General features: G+C 42.4%; 1 protein-coding gene across 1 annotated transcript in view; it reads left to right on the top strand.

Annotated features, from left to right (window-relative positions):
* kdm7aa (lysine (K)-specific demethylase 7Aa) overlaps nt 1-21,201 on the top strand; it is an 82,140-nt gene that overhangs the window by 19,515 nt on the left and 41,424 nt on the right. Inside the window, exons 2-3 of the mRNA XM_084330071.1 lie at nt 16,568-16,653; nt 19,458-19,575. Of these exons, the coding sequence (XP_084186197.1) occupies nt 16,568-16,653; nt 19,458-19,575 (204 nt within the window). The remainder of the gene's footprint in view (nt 1-16,567; nt 16,654-19,457; nt 19,576-21,201) is intronic.

The raw sequence follows: 21,201 nt of genomic DNA on the forward strand, positions 1-21,201 counted from the left end.
CTTTTTTCCGCCAGGCACGGGCCATCGCACCAGTGCTACTGAAGTCAATCCTTTCATCGCACAGACTGACGTCAGTGTCGCACGTGCGACATATATGTCGCACTGTACAGCCCTGCCATTAGGGCTGACCGTCGAATTTTCTTTTGGAATTCGAAGCTTCGGGGCCGAGATTCGATTTTAATTCGAAGCTTCGCGTTTCAAGATTTCTTTTTTTAATTAGATTTTTTTTACGTTGTGGGACTTGTACAGCACTTTGTTCAACTTTGTCAGTGCTGTAAAGTTTAAACCTTTTTAAATCTTAGACAAACGAAACACTTTGCTTTCATGAAATATTGTAAGCCGTCATTTGAAGCTTTATAAAAGCAGCACAATGAACACATCTGTCAGTGCCGAGTCTGACCTCATTTTAAATAACAAACAGCATTGCTTGTTGTAATTAACAAAGAGAGGCAGAGTTGATTTTGCACACAAAAAAATACATATTCTTCTTTTGTTTTAAAAAAATATATATTCAAATTTTATTTTCCTATTCGAATCCCATGCCCATCGAACGAAGCTTCAAAGTATTTAAGACAGCCCTAGTAGCCATACAATCGTTTTTGACCATGGTGTCTTGTTTCAAAATGCCACCATGGGAAGTGCAATCTTTTGGCATGGAAAGGCCCAAAAAGCCAGCTTTTTAAAGCCAAATTCTGTCCGCATTCAGCCGGTGGCGCTGGTAATGTCGAACCTTGCAGTGCTTGCAAGATTATAGGTTCAGAGAGTCTAGACCTGAATGTAATCTTCAGGTGCATGGTCCAATACGTTCTAGCGAATGAACTACAAGAAATATGACGTTATGTGTGGGGTTCCACCATCCACCACCGTTTCAATAAAATATTCCTTTATTGATCCCCTTGGGGGAAATTCAGGCATCATAGCAGCATGGGGGAGGGGGAGGGGAGGTACAGGTAGTAAAAAGCAGCGTAAACTATAACAAATCAATATAATAATTAACATAATTAACTCTGGACATGTATGCCCTCTCAGTTATATTTGCCCTACAATAAATAGTTACAATATATAATCTAATAATCCAATAATCTAAATCTAATCTAATATATAATCAAAAAATGCTGAATGCTAAAATGCTAAATGCTAAATATATGATCTGAAGTATACAGTATATTCACATAAGGGGCGGTATGCATAAGGTAGTATATTGTCCTTTTATGTTCTTAGTAGTTGGATTTGGAATATCTTCTGGTACGTGCCAGGCATTAGGCCTGCCCTCATTAAATGTTATTTGTTTCGCATCGTGTTTTTTTCCTCGAGACTGGTGTAGTCCAGGGCAGCCAGTTGATCTACCATGAGCTTTTTTTGCATCCTCTCATGTTGCATAATTTTATAATTGGACATAAAACATCTATCTTATTATTATTATTTTTTTGATCCACTTTTTCTCCCATTTTCTATATTTTCTCCCATCCCAATTTTGTATCATCCAATTCAACCCTCCCCTGTCACGGACGCTGTTTCTTGCCTCCCACAAGCCGGCTGCAATGTGGACTAAGTCATACATGGCACAAGTCCCCTCCGGTACTTGAGGTAACAGCAGTCACATCTTTTCACCTGCGCAGCTCGATCTCTCAGTGGCGAGGAGTAACGCGTGGGAGGCTCACGCTGCCCCCGACACTTCCTGATTCTACTGCGCAGGCGCACCAACCGACCTGTAGGAGTCGCTGTCCACAACGCCCGATCCCCACCCATCAGTTTCCCACCCCCTAATACGGCCAATGTGTATTAGTACGGACGACCAGCTAAACTGAAAGCAAATGTGGAGCGCTGGGCTCGAACTGACGAGCCCAGCGTCTCCAGCATTTTGTGGCGAGCGCCTTGCCCACTGTGCCACGTAGCCGCCCTACATCTATCTTATTATTATGATTATTATGATTCATGTGGTCAGCCTTTGTTCTATCCCAACTGTCATGTAACAACTGATAGCTAGACGAAACAATATTATATTGTTGAGTATAATCTACAGGTCCTATGAAGTGTGCCACACGTTCACGTCAACATTCACGCGCACAATACATGCTTACCTAGGATTTGACTTGATTCAACAACAAAGCAGTCGGGGCAATGGCAAGCCGAAAACGGTCGCGAGTGTGGTTACACTTTACAAAGCTAGATGCAGACCAGGCTCGCTTCAATATTATATAATTATGTATATTAACAAATTGTTCTAAATAAATAATAATAATAATAATATTAATATTAATAAATAATTTAAAGTTTGGACACATTTTTTACAACTGTGGTAGGTAGGTAGATTAAATTTTTTGAGCCTAAAGTAGGGCTGGGCGATAAAATAATAAAATAATCACTCGATATCGATAATTATCGATATACATGAAATTATCATTTCTGTCGAGTTTAATTAACTTCTTATGCCCGGCGGGCTATTATTGACTAACTTTTTTGCTGCGGTAGAACGAAGTAGAACTCAACATCACTACGAGTTGGAGAGCCGTCGCGTGTCGAGCCAACCCTTTGAGAAGCTTTGTAGTCCCGGCTTGAATTCTCCATGAACGTGTCCATATAAATCCATTTTGTTAGATCCAACACTGTCTGAATGTTTCTTTGTCGTAAAAGATTGTAAAAGCAGACACTAGCGTTTGTTGCTGCGCCACTACGGAGGTACTTGCAGTTGCAACACGAGCTTCACTGGTTCTTCTTGGCTGTCTGCTAACGCCACCACTCCTTCCCGACTGAATTCGCTTGCATTCAGTGTACTCTAACAGGTGATACTGTTTCAGGTGATGGACCATGTTTGTCGTGTTACCCGTTTTGGTTAGCACCGGTCTTCGACGCATTTTGTAACGAACGCTGCTCTGATTCTTGTCCGACTTTAGAAACCCAAAATGTGTCCATACTGCCGACGTTGAAACCCCTTTCTTATTTACAATTTCTTCTACATTTGAGCTAAGGTGGCCGTAGGGTTGTCGTCTCCTTCGCTGTCACTCTAATTTTCGTTCATTTTCCTAACTAAGCTAATCTCCTCAGAATGATAACGAAACAAAACAGTAGCACATGGACGGCTGTGGTGCGTGAGCGCGTCATCACGTGACGTAGCTCTATTCCTGATTGGTTGTTAGTGCGTGTGCATGATATCCAAGCATGGAAAATAGATATATCGAACATTTGCGACCACGTTTCATGTTTATTTAGAGGAAAATAAATAATTTATCGCGATAATTATCGTTTTATCGCCCAGCCCTAGACTAAAGTACCGAAAAAACCCTACCCTACTTCTCTCTCCCCCTCCGCCTCTCTCTTTTTATTTCTTCCTTCTCTCTCTGTCTCGCTCTCCGTATTATTTTCTTCTTTCTCTCTCTCTCTCTACAGTTTCATGTGCCTCCAGTTAAGTAGTTAATCGTTGACACAGGTGACACATTAGCTGAGTCAAGCCGGCCGGCCAGCAGCATTACGTGGCACAGTGTGCCCTGCTTTCCTCCCTCTGTGCTGCTGTTGTGTAAGGAGGAGGGAAGGAAGGAACAGGAGGAGGAGGATGGCGAGGTCTGGCTCACCTCAGCTGAGCGTACCATGCTAATTAGCGCTGCATGTCCTGTCCCACCACCAAGCCCTCATCATGACAGCTTAAGGGCTGGGCGATATGACGATATTATATAAATATCGGGTACAGTTCATTAACGATACACTTTTTAAACGTATCGTGGATATCGTGATGTTTTGCCCTCGCGTTAGAGGCCGCCGTGGCTGAGATGAGACTAACGAGCGCAGTGCTAAATGCTTTCCTCTCCCTCTCGCCTCTCCCTCTTGCAGAAAAAAAAAGTCAGTCACACACACACTTGCCCAAATTACGTCATCTACACGCACGCAAGCGCACACACCTAGCCAGAGACAGAGAGGCGGTGGCTCGGTGCTAGGGATGCCCCCTGAAACCCAGGAGTAAGCTCCGACGTTAACGGTACTGCTATCGGTAAATTAGTCTATGAGCGGATTAGCTACGGAGCTAACAGAGTGTACCATCCATCTGCGACGCAACAGTGGCTGCAACAGTGGACACGGAGTAATGTTAACGTTATGTCGAGTTCATACTACACTACACGTATGAACTCGACATAACGTTAACGTTACTCCGTTTCCATGAAGTGTTTAATTAGCAGCAATCTGTTGTTCAAAATGTAACGTTAACCGGAAATGGAATGCGAGGACAGGAAGCCGTCATGAAGTCGGCTTCTGGACCTTGTAGTCATATATATTGTAGTCTTTTAGTCTTATTAACTAAAAGATTTTAACAAAATAAAAAGCAGCAGCACGATTGGATAACTGAGTCATGTTTGCTATGTATTTCTTTCTTTAGGGGAGTAGGACATTTGTTTCACAGTTTTAGCATGATGTTTTATAGATGGCTAGGTTAAACACAGGTTTTTGTTTTTAAGAGGGGGGGTTTGATTTGATTTGATTGAAGTTTATTTCAAGTATGCAACACAAACATCAAGTACAGATATAGCCTTAAGCCGTTCAAATAATAAATGTATACATACATGTAAATAAATAAATAGTTACAATATGTAATCTAATCATCTAAATCTAATCTAATATATAATCTAAAAAAACGAAAGGCTAAAAATGCTAAATATATAATCTAAGAATCCAATAATCTAAATCTAATATATAATATAAAAATGCTAAATGCATGAGTCTTTTGTCTTTAATGTTCGCTTGCAAACTCAAATACTGTCTTGGTAAGCCTCATAATGAATTGTTTGGGGAAAAAAGGAAAAACATCGTGATGTGTATCGTGTATCGCCGAAAGGTCAGAAAATATCGTGATATCATATTTAGGCCATATCGCCCAGCTAGCTATGACTCATACTCATCAATATTCCAGCTCCATGAGCTACGTCGTCTACTACTACCTAGCACCAGCTGGATGTTACTGTATTGTTGTTTATTGGGGGAGGATGCAGAGCTGACTATTGTTTATAATAATTTTTTTGGCAATTTATTTATTTGATAGGTAATTGTTGAGAATGAAATGTATTTTATAGAAATTACTAGGGCTGTCCCCGACAGGGCTGTCGACTATTGGTCGACAAAAAAAAGAAAAGAAAAAAGTATAATATATATATATATATATATATATATATATTTTTTTTTATCATTCCATTTGGGCTGTGGGGGGTGCTTAATGTCTGAAGGAGTCGACTGAAGTCTTCTTGTTCTCTGCAAAAGCATGCAATTGGTCCACTTAGAGCTGCCGCGATTACCGCATTACCGCGATATCGCTGTTACATCATACGGCTAATAACGTTAGCTTTAGCTCCCCGCCGGAGTGGACTACCATTGCTCCTCAGGAGTACTAAACGAGGCATAATGATTTTACTGCAACGAATGTTAGAATAAAAGCCCTTCGTTCTATACACTTGTCTGATTGAAAACTTTATTAACAGACCGCAGAATGGGACAACTCAGCACGCTCTGAGCAAAGAAAGGAACTGAGATTGAGTAATGCTTGCCTTGCTATGGTCCGGTAAATACGCTGATGTTATTGAACGTGTAACTATATAACGTTAATTCCACAAAACGAATGCCTTTATTATAAAGTAGTAACTTTATAATAATAATAATAATAAGAAGAAGAAAGGGTCGGGGGGGTAACCACCCCTGCCCGCGACACCGAGTGAATGGCGCACGACCGGAGGGGAAACTTCGAATCCGTGTTTCACTTTCAATAACGAATGCGTGCTTGCCGAATCCCAAACAATATTCATGCTGCAAAGTCATCCTCTAAAGATAGACATTTAGACTAGAGGCAGGCTATATGCTATAAAGAGTAGACTACTAAAAAAAATAAAAAATGCATTCTAAGTTTTATTTTTAATTTTTGTGTAATAACCGCAGCGATAGGAAATATTTCGCAAATTTGTGCGGTAAGGAAAACATCAATACCGCGGCAGCTCTAGGTCCACTGATGGATACATCTTGATATTTGTCTAGTCTAGTGTGTTCATTAGATGGGTGAAATCCTCTTTCAGTGCCTGCCTCTTTGCCTGTTTTCGTAGGCAGTTAGCCTCTGGTATGCGTGCCATTAGCGTTAGCCATGCTTCTAGGCCTCTTTTCTTTTGGAAAGAATGATAATTTTTTATATTTTCTTTTTTTATATTCGACTAAGAGGTTGGCCGGTCGACTACGGCTCCTTTCGACCGATTAGCCGACTAATCGATTAATAGGGGTCAGCCCTAGAAATTACATAGCACTAGGACCTAATTTCAGGCCTGTTCATTTACATTTTTACATTTACATTTAGTCATTTAGCTGACGCTTTTATCCAAAGCGACTTACAAGTTCTGTACGACAAGTAGTCAGGAAGGGCACAACTCTATCAGCTGAGTAACAATGTTCATCAAAGTGTTGAGTGCTACAGTGTGTTAGTTTATTAGGACAAGTGCATGCATGACTGTTCGACCGCGAAACAAAGCTACTTACTTGTATCAGAATTATCGCTACTTATAATATACGTATAATTCTGTTTTTCATGTAGCCTAGTCGTGGCTTTTTCTTCTTACACCCCACCCCATACCCTATGAATCTAGATTCCATCTGTCTAGATTCTGGTTTTGGTGATGGTCTGAGTTTGCTTTATTTTTGCTAGCCTGCTTCAATGCTTGGACAAGTTGGATCAACAGGTGGTCAGGCAGTCACGGCAGCACAGTACTAGGCTGGACAAGATCTGCCTCCTAAAGTGTCTAAACGGAAGTACAGGAAGTACAGGCTACAGGCGTTCTGGTTTCGACAAAACAATTATAGAAACGTGTGAAGTGCACAATATTTCCTCGTTTAAGCCACTGCAATGGCTTTGCCTGAAGAATTTACTACATGACCGGGACGTTCTAGCTTGTTTGCCGACAGGATTCGGGAAAAGTTTGGTCCGTTCGGAGGCAGCTTCAAGGGGAAGTACATACACCGGAAATTCTACCCCATAGACACTTTCGGCAGTAGTTCTTTACCAGGCTTTATCTCACAGAGATAAAACTGTGAACGAGGTTAATCTGATGATTGGTGTCCTGCTGCTGTTAGAACACAGAGGGGGCGTGGCCAGCCAGTCACACAGCAGCACAGTACTATCTGATGATTGGTGTGCTGCTGCTGTTTGAACACAGGCGTAGAGCCATATGAAATCCGTTTTATTTTTTTCCAAATTCCATTTTATTTTTTTCCAAATTCCGTTTTTTCCGTTTTAATATTTCAGAATTCTGTATTTTGCTTTGTACGCTAATTTTACCATCAGAAATAGTGTCTAATAAGTGGGAATGAATAAATGTCCACAATTTAATAAGATATAACAGTCCATTTAATAGGGCTGTCTTAAATACTTCAAAGCTTCGTTCGATGGGCATGGGATCCGAATATGAAAATAAAATTCGATTATTAAAAAAATAAAAATAAAAAAAAATAATAATAATTATATATATTTTTGCAAAATCAACTCTGCCTCTCTTTGTTAACTACAACAAGCAATGCTGTTTGTTATTTAAGATGAGGTCGGACTCGGCACTGACAGATTTGTGTTCATTGTGCTGCTTTTATAAAGCCTCAAATGACGGCTTACAATATTTCATGAAAGCAAAGTGTTTTGTTTGTCTAAGATTTAAAAAGGTTTAAACTTTACAGCACTGACAAAGTTGAACAAAGTGCTGTACAAGTCCCACAACATAAAAAAAAAAAAATTATAGTTGATTCCATTTTTATTGCTCAATTCCGCGATTCCGTCCGCGATTCCGTGATCGCGGATTCCATATGGCTCTAACAGAGGGGGCGTGGCCAGGCGGTCACAGCAGCACAATACTATCTGATGATGTGGTTAATGGCTCCCCTCCCAGCCTTCTTTCCGTTACAGTGTCCTGTAATTCCTCTTTAGATCAAAGCCGATAAAAGAGAGTGGTCAGCCCTGTCCCTCCTGCGGGCCGCGTCGGCTGCCCAGACCTGTCGTCTCCCACCCCAACCCCCCAAGCCCAGGGCCCTTTCTCACTCACGTTTGGAGATCGAATCACTGCTCCCGAGAACGGGGGGGAGTGTTCTCACTCACCCTTTTGCGATGCGAAACGGCGCTGATTCGTTTCACCCCCCGCTGAACGGAATCAGTTGGAATAGGTGGTCTCGGATTCGGCCCGGGAGAACGGGGGGCGTGGTTTTGCGAGCTTGTACCTAAACACGGGCATGGGCAGATAACACCACAGCAACAACTGGAGAATACCCACAAAAACGATATTTATGGGCAATTTGAGAGTTCAGACCTCAACCAAAAACAAGTGGATGAAAAACATGAAGCCACGTTACAAACGTACAGCACTTCCCTGGCTCGCATTAGGCCTGGCAATTTTTCTTTGCCATGCTATTTTCTATACATTAGTTTCTTGTTTGAATGCATTTATTTCTATTAGACCAGTGGTGCCCAACCAGTCGGCCGTGGTAGACCAGTAGATCAATGACATGTAATATAATTGCCACGAACGATGGGATAATGTTAGCTGCTGGACAGGCTAAGCTAACTAGCTCCGTGTCCCAAATAGCTGCAGCTACCTGTTGTCAAGTTATTGTTATAAGGACCCCAGTCCAAGCTACAACAGTCTGCATTCCCTTAACAATTGTTTGTATTGAGCCGTATTGTATTGTACCCATTATGCAATATGTTAAATAAAGTTTACATCCATTCATTCTGCTAGCATTAACGATTGGTTGAGCACTGCCACTGGAGCTCAAGTCAAGTCAAGTCAAGAGTTTTAATTGTCACGGCATACAGGTATACAATGAAATGCGGCTGGTCTTGCCCGCGACGATGTGCAATACAGTGGTACAACATATAATAGAATCCAATAAAAATACAGTGGTACAACATATAATAGAATCCAATAAAAAACAACAGTGCAATAAACAGGTACATGGTGTGCCATCTCGGTATCTGTACATAGTATTTACAGAGCATATAGGACATGCTAGGTAGCTTTAGTAGTGCAATACACTGTTCCTGATGTTATACTAATTTAAGTGGCCTTTCCTCTGGCCATAAGTGTGCGTGTGTGCGGCATGAGTGTTAAAGTGGCTGCTAGTGTGTGAGCGTGCTCAGCGTGCGTGTCGTGTATGTGCTAGTGTGTGCTTGTGTGTGGATAGTTCAGTTTCTGTGTCTCTCAATGTTCATTGTTCAAGGCTCTGATGGCCTTGGGGAAGAAGCTTAGCCTAAGCCTCTCCGTCCTAGTAGCTGGGGTTCGCAGGCGTCTGCCTGACCTCAGCAGCTGGAACAGGCTGTTATTGGGGTGGTGGGGGTCTTTCATTATCCTGCAGGCTCTGGATTTGCACCTCTTGTTGTATAGAGCCTGCAGGGGAGGTAGCGCAATACCCGTGGTACGCTCGGCTGAGCTAGCGTTAGCTATCAGCCCCTGTTAGCTCAAAGCTCCTCTTTCAACTTAACAAGCATTAAACAAAATGGCCCAGTCATCTATTCACCTTTGTTTAATACACACAGCGTTGTCTCTAATGTTATCTAACTACTGATAGCTCCCGATATCATCAGTTTGGTGCTGGCTAACTAGCGTGAGCTAACGTTAGCTTCTAGCCACAATGCTATACGGTTATAATGGCATATTCCATTGACGTTAGCATGCAGCTAACAATGTAGCTACCGATCTTTTTTTAGACTAAACTATCCGCTCTTGGTGGTCACTTGTGTTGATGTTAGTTTTGTTTCATCAACAAATGACAGGCAGAACACACAGTGAATGTATCCGTTTTGTTTATTGCACTTTTATTAGACTTTGCTGAAAAAGAAGTGCTGCAATGGGTAAACAGGCAAAGATGGTGGCGCCCGGCGCCGCCTTGTTGACTTTCTTTGCAGGAAACGTGACAGGAACATGACATCATCGCCTACGGCAAGCGTAAACGCTCAAAAGGCAAACCGTAAACAGAACCCGGAACGAAATAAGACTGCAGTGTGTACGCAAACTAGAGGGGGAGAGGGGGGGGGGGGGGGGGGGGGGGGTTCGAATCAGATCTCGGAACGGGCCAGAACGGAACGGAATAGAAACGAATAGGGTGAGTGAGAAAGGGCCCTAAGCCCTAAACCACACTTGTTTAGTCAGTTGTTAGCTAGGAGCACCTTGACGCTAATCTCTGAAGCCTGAGGCAAGGGACTGATCGATGATGCTTTGATGAGGGTGTGTCACCAGCGGCATTCCAGTGTTTCCCACAGGATTTTGTGAGACTGTGGTGGGTGACCCTCGGCCCCTCTAGGGGGGTCCGGGGGCATGCTCCCCCATATTTTTTTTTGGTTTTTTGTACATTTTAAAGTTAAATGCATCAATCTGGTGCACGTTGAGAGCAAAATAAAGAGGCTAGATCTATGATGAACTTTGTGCTCAAAACACAAAAGCGACTACTAGAGCATACATTTGAGCCATCAAAGAAATGAAGCAAAAGTGGTTGCCTGTGTTGAACTGGTTTATTTAAAAAAAAATATATATATATATTCGATTACTATTATGACTACTACCACTGCCAATACTACTGATACATCCCTATTGGCAAACTTTATATACAAAAAGAACATGAACTCAAACTGCTGATTTTGAATTGAAGCAGCAAGTGCGGTCTGGCTTCTTCTTAACTAGCCTTATTGAAGACGAGTATCTGGAATAATAAATACATTTGTAAGAGAAGGTGGTGTTCTTGACCTTTTTATTTTTGTTTTCATCGGACCAGGAATCGCTGAAGTTACCTAATTTGTCTAGGGTACAGAGGTCAGGCTCCTGCCTCTGTTGACCTTGGCTTTACCAAAGTGCTGCTAGCTGGATGGAATACATACTGGAGGTCTACACAAACACGGCCTGGAGTTACAGCTCTAAATATTGGTAGTAAGGCTGGTAAGGCTGAGACGATAATGCCATTTGGAAGAATCGATAAATCGGGACAAAATTTAAGATAAATATCAATTTTATTTTATTATTTTGCATGTAAAAAAGAAAAGAAAAAAGACAAACGTTTTTAATACTTTTTTCTTAAAAAAGAAAAAAAATGTATTTAACGTTAGTTCGTGTGTGTGTCACGTGCACTCATTGTAGTTTTTGAGATGCGGTAGTTGGCCCACAACACACACGCATATGAACTAACGCTAAATAATTTATTTAAAAAAAAAAAAAAAGTATTTAAAACTTATTTTTTTTCACGTGCAGAAAAAATCTGTAAGTGACGCCACTTATCGATTTCACCCAGTTATCGATGATTATCGATAAGTGGTCTCGGCCTTAACACTTTGAGTGCCACGGACGAGAATTCTTGTTATTTCATGCCGACCGTTGAGTGCCACGGACGGGAAATCTAGTTTTTAATCAGGTTTTTTTTTATTAGCGATTTCCATTCATATTTCATCAATCTAGCCTCCCGTCTAGCCCCCTATCGTCTCTCCCTGTGGTACTGCACCCCATTGGATTAGACTGAATGAAAAGCATGGGGGGGGGGGGGGAAATCCTGCTTCCTCATTTTACTTCTCAGACAAGTCACCCGAGACAATCGGATTCATTCTGGACCATCAGAACAACGTGGAATCTGTGTTTCGGCCACCCAGCGTTGGATCAATAAACACGATCGATATTTGGAATCGCGATCAGGAATTGGAATAATCTTTTTGGAGAACATCTGATCTGAGGTAAGGAATCTATTTGACCAGTCTTAGGATAATCAGAGCTTTTTTCACAGAGATATCAACGTGGGCCCTATGTGTGTGTGTGCGATCAGGAAATAAGAGATTAGATTTTTCGGCCCGCTTCTATAGCGTGCATAAGTACACATAATACTATCGATAATCTAGCATTTATTTGAAAACGATTCATAAATAGGCCGAAAAATGACAACGTGTTTTGTGTATTACAGTAAAGGGCCTTTATCACAGAATCTTCTGGAAGTTTCAAGAAACACGCGTTTTTCAAAATGGTATAAAACGGAAATGAACTGATTAAAAAAAACAATCCGTTTCGACAATGTTGACTGCAAACAAGTCATTGATAAGCGACAGCCAGATTAGACACATAGCCATAATTTAAGATGTAGTTTATGCGTTCGCAAATATGAGAGTGCTATCATTGAAGTGGGTGGTGGCACGCAACAAGGTTTTGAGACGGGGAGGAGTGGCATCCAAAGTGTTAAAGGCTGGGGCGATGTGACTTGAAATTCATATCATGACTGGACCGGTGTATTATCACATTTACCTCTAGTCAACAACAGATTAATAACGCTCATGCAATTTCTTCAACTCCAGCTAACAAATACTACTTTCTCTCCATGGCGTCGGCAACACGTTGGTAATGTTTTATCTGTCGGTATGCGATTGGTTGTCGTACATTCAAAAATGAAACCTGCCTATGCAGTGGAGGAATGCATTTATCTAACATACTGATATGGGCAAAATTTGGTCAGTAAGAGATTCATAATGTCTCTAACAGCCAGGTCTCCTCCGTACATGATATTACTGTCCACAATCTCCTGTTTACCAAAGAAAAGATTTAATGAAGTTGTATAGTGTGACCAGATGAGATGAGAAACCGTCTTACCCTCTTCACACACACCTTAATGCTTAATTACTCTTGTTCCTTTAACTTTAAAAAGTGAGTGAGTGAGTTGGTGCCATTGCTGGTCTATGCAAAATCCAAATAAACTTAACTTAAACTTAAACACATGGCATTTATCAGATTTTAGTATCAACTCTTCAGATACCATGTCGCAGCCCAGTATCGGCCTGATAATACGATAACCAGTATTGGTATTGATTAAGGCTGAGACCACTTATCGATTTATCGATAACTGCGTGAAATCGATAAATGGCATTTTTATTTTATTTACATTTTTTTTTTTTTTTTTTAATCTTTTTCCCCCTCCATTTTCCTCCGATTTTTCTCCCATCCCAATGTTAGTCGTATGCCAATTCCCAGTCCCTTCCTGGTCGCTGCGCACTTACCCCCCACAGTCAGATCATCTGGGAGAGTGGAGGCTACCACGTGCTTCCTCCGACACACGTCCAGCCAATCACCGCTTCTTTTCACCTGGCAGCGCGGATTCTCATCGAGAGGGCGTAGCGTGTGGGAGGACCACACTATCCCCCTCAAGTCCTATCCGCGCTTAGCAGGCGCCCCGACCGAACTGTAGGAGTCGCTGTTTACAACGACCCGGACCCACCCCGCCAGCTTCTCCCACCCTCTAATACAGCCAATTGTATTAGTGCAGACGGCCAGCCAAGCTGGTGACAACCCCGGAGCTGTGAGCTGGATTCGAACAGGCGAATCCAGCTCACAGCTCCGGGGTTGGTGACGAACGCAATCTCCGCTCGGCCACCTAACCGCCTTTTATTTACATTTTTTAATACTTTATACTATACTAAAATACTAGGTCTTGTGGCTTAGTCTTGGTTAAAACATCCCCATTTCATATAAATTCAGTTGAATTGCAACTCTCCACTGTGCATTCATATGCAGTGCACTCCTCCATCACATCCAGAGACCACCGACTATAACATGAGAAGGATCACTGTAGTAGTTTTGAATGGGGAAATCTGTAACACTAAAGATGGCGGCAACGACAAAGAATTGCTGCAAAATAAACATACATTTGTTATTTAAATAATAATAATAATAATAAAAAAAACGCCGGGCGCTACCACCCCTGCCCCGCGACACGAGTGAACGGCGCACGACCAGAGGGGAGACTTCGAATCCCCCCCGCCTCTCCCCGAGGGAGAGGGGAGTTGGGAACCGCGGCGGCGCGCAAGGGGCTGGAGCCACACCGCGCTCATGTTTTATGGTTCTCGTTAAGTCAGGCTCGCCCGGTCTTCCCCGGCCGCGGCTCACCCATCCTTTCGGGGGGGATCTGGAGTCGGGACACCGGTTGGGACAGAGCCCTGGGGACTACAGGTATTCACTCTTGGTCGACGGGAAGGGGAGAGAGGCGCGCGCCTCAGCTCCTCAACAGACCCGTCTACCTCGAGTGAGCCGTTGTACCTCACTGCAAGCGTCAATAAACAGTGTTCACTGTTCAGTAGCCTATGTTGTCTGTGTTTCACTTTCAATAACGACTGCGTGCTTGCCGAATCCCAAACAATATTCATGCTGCAAAGTCATCCTCTAAAGATAGACATTTAGACTAGAGGCATATATGCTATAAAGAATAGACTACAAAAAAAAAAAAAATGCATCAAAGTTTCTATTTTATTTTTTTTTGCGGTTACCGCGGCGGTTTCAATAGCTTCGCAAATTTGTGCGGTAAGGAAAAAATCAATACCGCGTCAGCCCTACTTCTCACGCATGTAACCGGAGATGATCCCAGTCATTGTGGACCATCAGAACAGTGTTTACAGTATGTAGCGTTGGATCAATAAAAGCGATCGATTTTTGGAATGGCGATCAGGAATTGGAATAATCTTTTTGGATAACATCTGACATTGGACATGCAAACGTAATCATTCGAAAATAGAACGTTGCTGTTTTACACCAGTGTAACCATGGCCTAAGTCTACCAAATTAGGTGTGAAAAGGCCCTTACTTTAACACTGAGATGCTAAATATTGACATAGTGTCCAGCCCTGCTCGCTAGAGGATTTTGCGCAGAGGATCTGATTTTTTTTTTAAAGCACACGACATGTTGCCACAACAGAAAGGATCCTACTGGAAATGTTTCTTTTCTAGTCAAGGAGACGTGACTTTTGGAACATCAGTTGAAAAATGGAGTGAGGGGGCAGAAGTCACACGCACACACACATGCCCGCGCACACACACGCATGCCCGCACACACACACAGTGCTGTTTCTCACTCTTTGGTTATCTCAAACCAAACATCCCCCCCCACACACACACACACACACACACACACAGCAGCAATGCAGACAGGTTGGGTATGATTTTAGCATGGGTGTGATATATCTGTCTAGCTGCTAGAGGAAGTTCTAGTGGGAGAGAGCGCTAGATGCTGACCCGTGTTTCGTTTACTTATAAAGTATGTACTAGTGCTGGGCGATTTAAATATAATTTTATTTTATTTTTTTTATTATCTTTCTTCCCCTCTTTTTCCTGATTTTCTCCCATCCCACCCTTCCTGGTTGTTGCGTACTTTCCCCTACTGTTGGTCCGGGAGACCAGAGACTGTCACATGCTTTCCTCCGACGCATGTGCAGCCTACCCTACCGGCAGGCCAGCCTGGCCGCGCAGATTCTCACCGGGGAGAGTGTAGCGTGTGGGAGGCCACACTATCTCTCCCTAGATCCTACCCTTGCTGAGCAGGCGCCCCGACCGAACTGTAGGGGTCGCTGTCCACAACGCCCAGGACCCACCCTTCAGCTTTCCCACCCTCTAATACCAATTGTATTAGTGTGAGCGACCAGCCATTCAGCCAAGCTGATAGCAACGCCGGGAGCTGGATTCAAACAGGCGAATCCAGCTTCTCCGGCGTTGGTGACGAACGCAATCTCCGCTACGCCACCTGACCGCCTAAATATAATTTAAATTCCGATTTTGGCTTCCCACGATCATGAAAACAAGTTAATCGAGATAAAAGTATTATTGTGCCATATGCCGTGTTGCTCTCATTTAGTCTTGACAACCCTACCTTCAGGGCAGTGTGCTCCACCTCTCCCCCCCCAACAGCCAAGACTGTAGTTTCAGCTGGTGTTGGGAGGGAGGAGAGAGAGCCACTGCAGCGTTTCTCAGTTATTTTGAAACTTCTCTATGGTAACTTGTAGAAGATGACAGAAAGGCGGCCTTTAGTCGAGAAGAAAGGTAAAACATATGATGATGTTCTCAAATCAATGAGTAATTGTGATTTCAATATCAATACAAAATAATTATGATTTTTGCTTTAATCGAGCAGCCCTAATATAAAGCATGTACCAAGCCTTCCCCTTTACCGTGTCTTGAAACACCCTGTTCTGTTATGGACATGTTGGTCCTGTATGTTGTCGAACTCAAAGTCACCCACAGTCTGTTGACTCTTGTGGACGGACTCCTATTGGTGTATTCAGGGTTCAAACAAGGTCCTTGATGTGCTTAAAGTGCTTGATTATTTTTTTACAAAACAAAGTCTAGGCCTGGAATTCCTTGAAAACAGCAATTTTTTTTACACAGTGCTTAAAAAGTCATTGAAATTCAAATCAACCATTCGCATTGAAAGTTTTGTCCATCCATGATAAACATTGTCTGAATCAAGAAAAATATTCTTTTCATTTAAAGTCTAACTAATTGTCGGAAATTGGTTTTAAGCCATACATATTGGATCAGATATTTTTTTCTATAAAAAACAGCATTTAAAAGTGAATTGTATCCATTTAAATTATCCTTTTAAAATGAAAAATAGTGCTTAGGAAAGTACTTGAAAGTTAAGAACTTTAAGAATTTAAGAATTTTGTCGGCCCTGGACAAGGTGAACCAGATGTTTACAAAGGCGGCAGAGCAGCATGAGACTGGCGTGTAACTGGTGAAAGGGTCCGTCTCCTTGGGTTGACTTGACTCGTGTGTCTCCTCTCTGTTCCTAGCTGTGTCCAGGTGGAGGAGCACCATGCGGTGGATATTGACGTTTACCACTGTCCCAACTGTGATGTCGTACATGGATCCTCCCTGAGTGAGTAACCAGTGTCTGCCTCTGCCAGTGTCTCTCTACCTCCCCCTCATCCATGTCGTAACATGTATTCCATCTGCACGGATACCACTTCACTGCCCATACTGATTCTAAATGTCAAGAGTCTGCTGACAGGAGAGTACCGGTCTGATCCACTACTTCTACTTAAAGGAACACGCCAACATTATGGGAAATGTGTTCTTCTCCATAGTAATTTCCCAGAGTGTTGCAGTGTTCCTTTAACCCCTTAAGCCCGAACAGTCCGGTACCGGTGCGAGATAAATTTCACACCATAAATAGATCAATACAGTCCGTATTAATTAATGTTGTGTTTCTTTTTCAAATGTAGCCAAGAGTAAAGACCCTAACCCTATCAAAACAGCAGTCAAAGTGTATATTTTCAGCACTACGTTTGTTTACCAATGATTTTAAGTGTTATTAGTGAAATATGAGTTTATAGAATTCTCTGTGCTTTCCATCGGAAACCGGTGGATATAGACGCAAGGAAATTGTGCAGTCATTCGCGTTTGTAGTCCTATGATAGTGGGCTTTCGAATTTCATAAAACTACACTTATTTTTTACATTATTTTCGTCATATCTCACGGGTCGAACAAACCTGAACGTTATTGCCATAAAATACCATGTAGTTTCTGTGAACGTCTAGAAAAAAAACATCTTAATCTGATGAAAAATGGCGGGGCATTTGTCATTATAAAAAAGTTACTGTACTTACAGTAGATTTAATTCAGTCTTTTCTGCCCTGAAATGGGTGCCTGGTGGTACTAAATCCAGATTTAACTCTGCCATTGGAAAGAGGAGATTTGGCCCGATCCATTGTTTGATGTATGACTTGGTCACAATAAGGTAATTTATAGGCCTGATATTCTATATTCATATCTCAAATTGCATGTGTCCGGACTCCGGATGACAAAATTCTGTACTGTATCTACAAAAAACACCGGTAAATCGTCTGCCGTTTATTACTTTGCTTAGATTTCTTAAATGTTTCACATCTGGTCAATGTTAGCATGGTGTTATTCACCGTCAAAGATAAAAAATAAAAAGGTATAATAATAATAATTTATATTTTCCTTTTGGTTCATTACAATTTACTCAAGCATAGTAACAGACACAATATTTCTGACACTGGGAATACATTCCCTGAGGTCCATATATGTCCCTATATACCAAGAACATGCAAATGGACCTTGTAGAAGTGGAGAAATCTTCCATTTACTTGGGTATGTACTTTTAGGTGAATCTTCTGTAAATATGGCTAGAGGTTAACCTCTTAATAGGCAGGCAAAAAACTTGAGGACTACATACTTTTTTTGCAAAGCTTAGCTTTCTACTTATAGCACATGCATGAGCCTGGTCTCTTTTGAAAGATAACATTCTGAAGTTATTAATGCAAAAAAGGAGAATCACTTTTAGTGCTAATGAAATAGAGTACCGGTAACAGAGGTTTGAACTTGAGTTGAACTTGAACTTGTGTACTCACATTTTTCTTTAGTGGTTGCAAGATTCCATTATTCCAGCATAGAGGTATGAGCTGGAAAACACTGTGGTTCCATAGCCTGAAGTCTTATGTAGTACAGGTCCAAATTTTATTAAAAAAAAATCAGAAATTAGTGTTTGAGAGAGGTTCGAGTAAACCGTGCGCCAAAAGAAATTCCAAAATCAATTTCTTCCATCCACCTCCGTACGTTCTGAAGTCTGAGTCACATCTCATTTTCGCTTGTCAACTTTCACCTACTTCCTATATTTGTACCACCCCACGTGGGGTATCGTTGGAAGCGGACACTCGTTGGCTACGACGCTGACCAATAAGTTTCGCCATCAGCTGTGATTTCTCGAGCGTATACTGTCTCACATGGTCATTTTATGCGCGGCCTGTAAAAAGACGCTCACCTGACATATCGTCATGTAACTCGAGAACCAAGACACGAAATTGGTGGAGTGAGGTGGCATTCGAACGGCGGCAAATAGAACGGTATATTATATGTTCGGTGAAAAATGCAGCCCGAGTCTGTAGGCGCTCGTGAAGTGCCGCGCCGTGCGTGCATGGGCATGACGGCCCGATTTCGGTAAGAGGTTAAAAAGTGAGTGAGTGCTTAGCATATAAAGGAAGACAGAGAATCAAGTGGCTTTGTTACACATGGCTCTTGTTTTTAGTTTTTTTGGTATCAATGCTCCTGCTTCAGATACCCTGTCCCAGCCCAGTATCAGCCCGATAATACGATTGGTATTGATACATCCCTAGTCCTAACATGGATTGATTTTTCTCCCGTCTTTGTGTGTGTGTGTGTGTGTGTGTGTGTGTGTGTGTGTGTGTGTGTGTGTGTGTGTGTGTGTGTGTGTGTGTGTGTGTGTGTGTGTGTGTGTGTGTGTGTGTGTGTGTGTGTGTGTGTGTGTGTGTGTGTGGATCACTTCCTCAATCTCTCAGTTCATTATGTCTCATACGACCCCCTTCCTGTATTTCCTTCCCTCTATCCTCTCTCTCTTTCCATCCTAGTATGATGGACTGGCCCCAGGGGAGTGTCGTGGGGGGGGGGGGGGTATGACACTCGGTAGCAGCACTCGTCTCTGATTTAAGAGAGAGATGGGGGGGGGGGGGGGTCTAACCCCATGAGGGGGCAGAGGGTGACCATTAACGGGCTAATTGAAAGGTGCTGTAAGCCCTCCACTTCAATTGGACGTGGCCCCCGTGCTCTAGCACTTAACACAAGGGGTTGAGTGGTGATGAATTAATATCATTATGCATATCACCTCCTGGTCTTAATAACGTTGTGTGTATCTGTTGCAGTGAAAAAGCGCAACAACTGGCACAGGCACGACTACACGGAGCTGGATGACGGCACCAAGCCAGTGCAGGCTGGCACTCCGGTGTTTGTCAAGGAGCTGCAGAACAGAACCTTTGCAGGGTAGGTGCCAAACGCACGCACGCGCACACACACACACACACACACACATGCACACACACACACACACATACACACACATAAATCTCCCTTGTAAAAACTGATCCTTGGAAAACCTCCATGGTACATCAGTTCCAAGCTTGAATGAATTCAAAACTTGCTCAACCTCAGATCCAGCACATGGATGCGCTTTAAAATACAGCTCGTGTGGACTGAGGCAAGTAAAAGAAGCCTATTTTATTTTGGTCCTTGGGCCTGGAATGACCTCCAGACACGTCTCAAATGGGCCTCTCCGGTCTCCTTGTTTTGTTTTAAACTAAAAATATCGGAAATCCTTTCCACCTGCTGCTCTTGCTTTGATGTTGAATTATAAATTTTGGTTGATTGCTATTGTTTTATTGTGCTTGTATTTTAACAGAATTTTACTTTTCATTTAAAATATCGATTGTATGGTAGTCTACTGTATGTGTATTGTGTCTTATGTATGTTTTGTCATATTTCGTGCTTGCCTTCTTGGCCAGATCACCCTTGAAAAAGAGACCTCGAGGGTGCTCCAGTAGCACACCATGTTACCGCGCTCGCCGTCATTTGCCGAATGTCTCCCCCTGCTCTCTCTCCCGTTTCACCCTGCAACTGACAAGTTATGTTTTTGTAGATTTTTTATTCGGTTTTTACTACCGGGCAGTCCGGTAGAGAGAGAGAGAGAGAGAGAGAGAGAGAGGAGGAATGGGAGACAGAGCAGGGGAAGACATTCGGCAAAAGACACCGGGTCCGGGAATCGAACCCGGGTCAGCAGTGTTGCGACGCAGCGCATTACGTGGTTCGCCACTCGGGCGCCTGTTTTTCTTTTTTTTTCTGGTTAAATAAAGGTTTGATGATGATCCTTGTTCTCAAGTGGGACGAGTCTCGTTAAATAACGGTTTGAACACGCACACCGGTCTGTTTTGATTGCTTTGGTGCTACTGCTACATCTTCCTTCCTTCGCAGGTCACTTAGAAAAGGGCAAAAGCTTACAGCTCTTGTCGTTTTGATCTTTGCACTTTGGAGTGAAACACTGGATTGTATCGACTAAACTCAAAAGCAGCTTTGTAGCTTAAGCCAATGTCGGCTGACCAGCCCGTTGTAACAGCAGTCAACAGGGTTCGCACAAGGTCCTTAAAGTGCTTGATTTTTGTAAAAAAAAAAAAAGTCAAGGACAGGAATTCCTTGAAAACGGCAAATGTTTTAACAAGGTGCTTAAAAAGTCCTTGAAATTCAAATCAACCATTCGCATTGAACGTTTTGTTCATCCATGATAAAAAATGTCTGAATCAAGAAATAAATTTTTTTTTAATCTTAAGTGTAACTAATTGTCGGAAATTGGGTAAAAAAATAAAATGCATTTAAAAGTGAATTGTATCCTTTTTAAATGCCCCTTTTTAAAATGAAATTAGTGCTTGGGAAAGTACTTGAAAGTCATTGAATTTCATTTTGCAATGTCTGTTGGAACCCTGAGTCAAGCAACATGAGTGTCTCCGGCAGTTACATAACATAGTCGTCTAGCTATGTTACATCAAATACCATGGACCTTCCTCATAACCTCGTTTGCTGCATTCATGACATCGCTGTAGAGCTCATACAGACTGAAAG

The sequence above is a fragment of the Notolepis coatsorum genome (assembly GCF_963971535.1).
Source record: "Notolepis coatsorum genome assembly, chromosome: 15".
Classification (NCBI taxonomy): Eukaryota; Metazoa; Chordata; class Actinopteri; order Aulopiformes; family Paralepididae; genus Notolepis; species Notolepis coatsorum.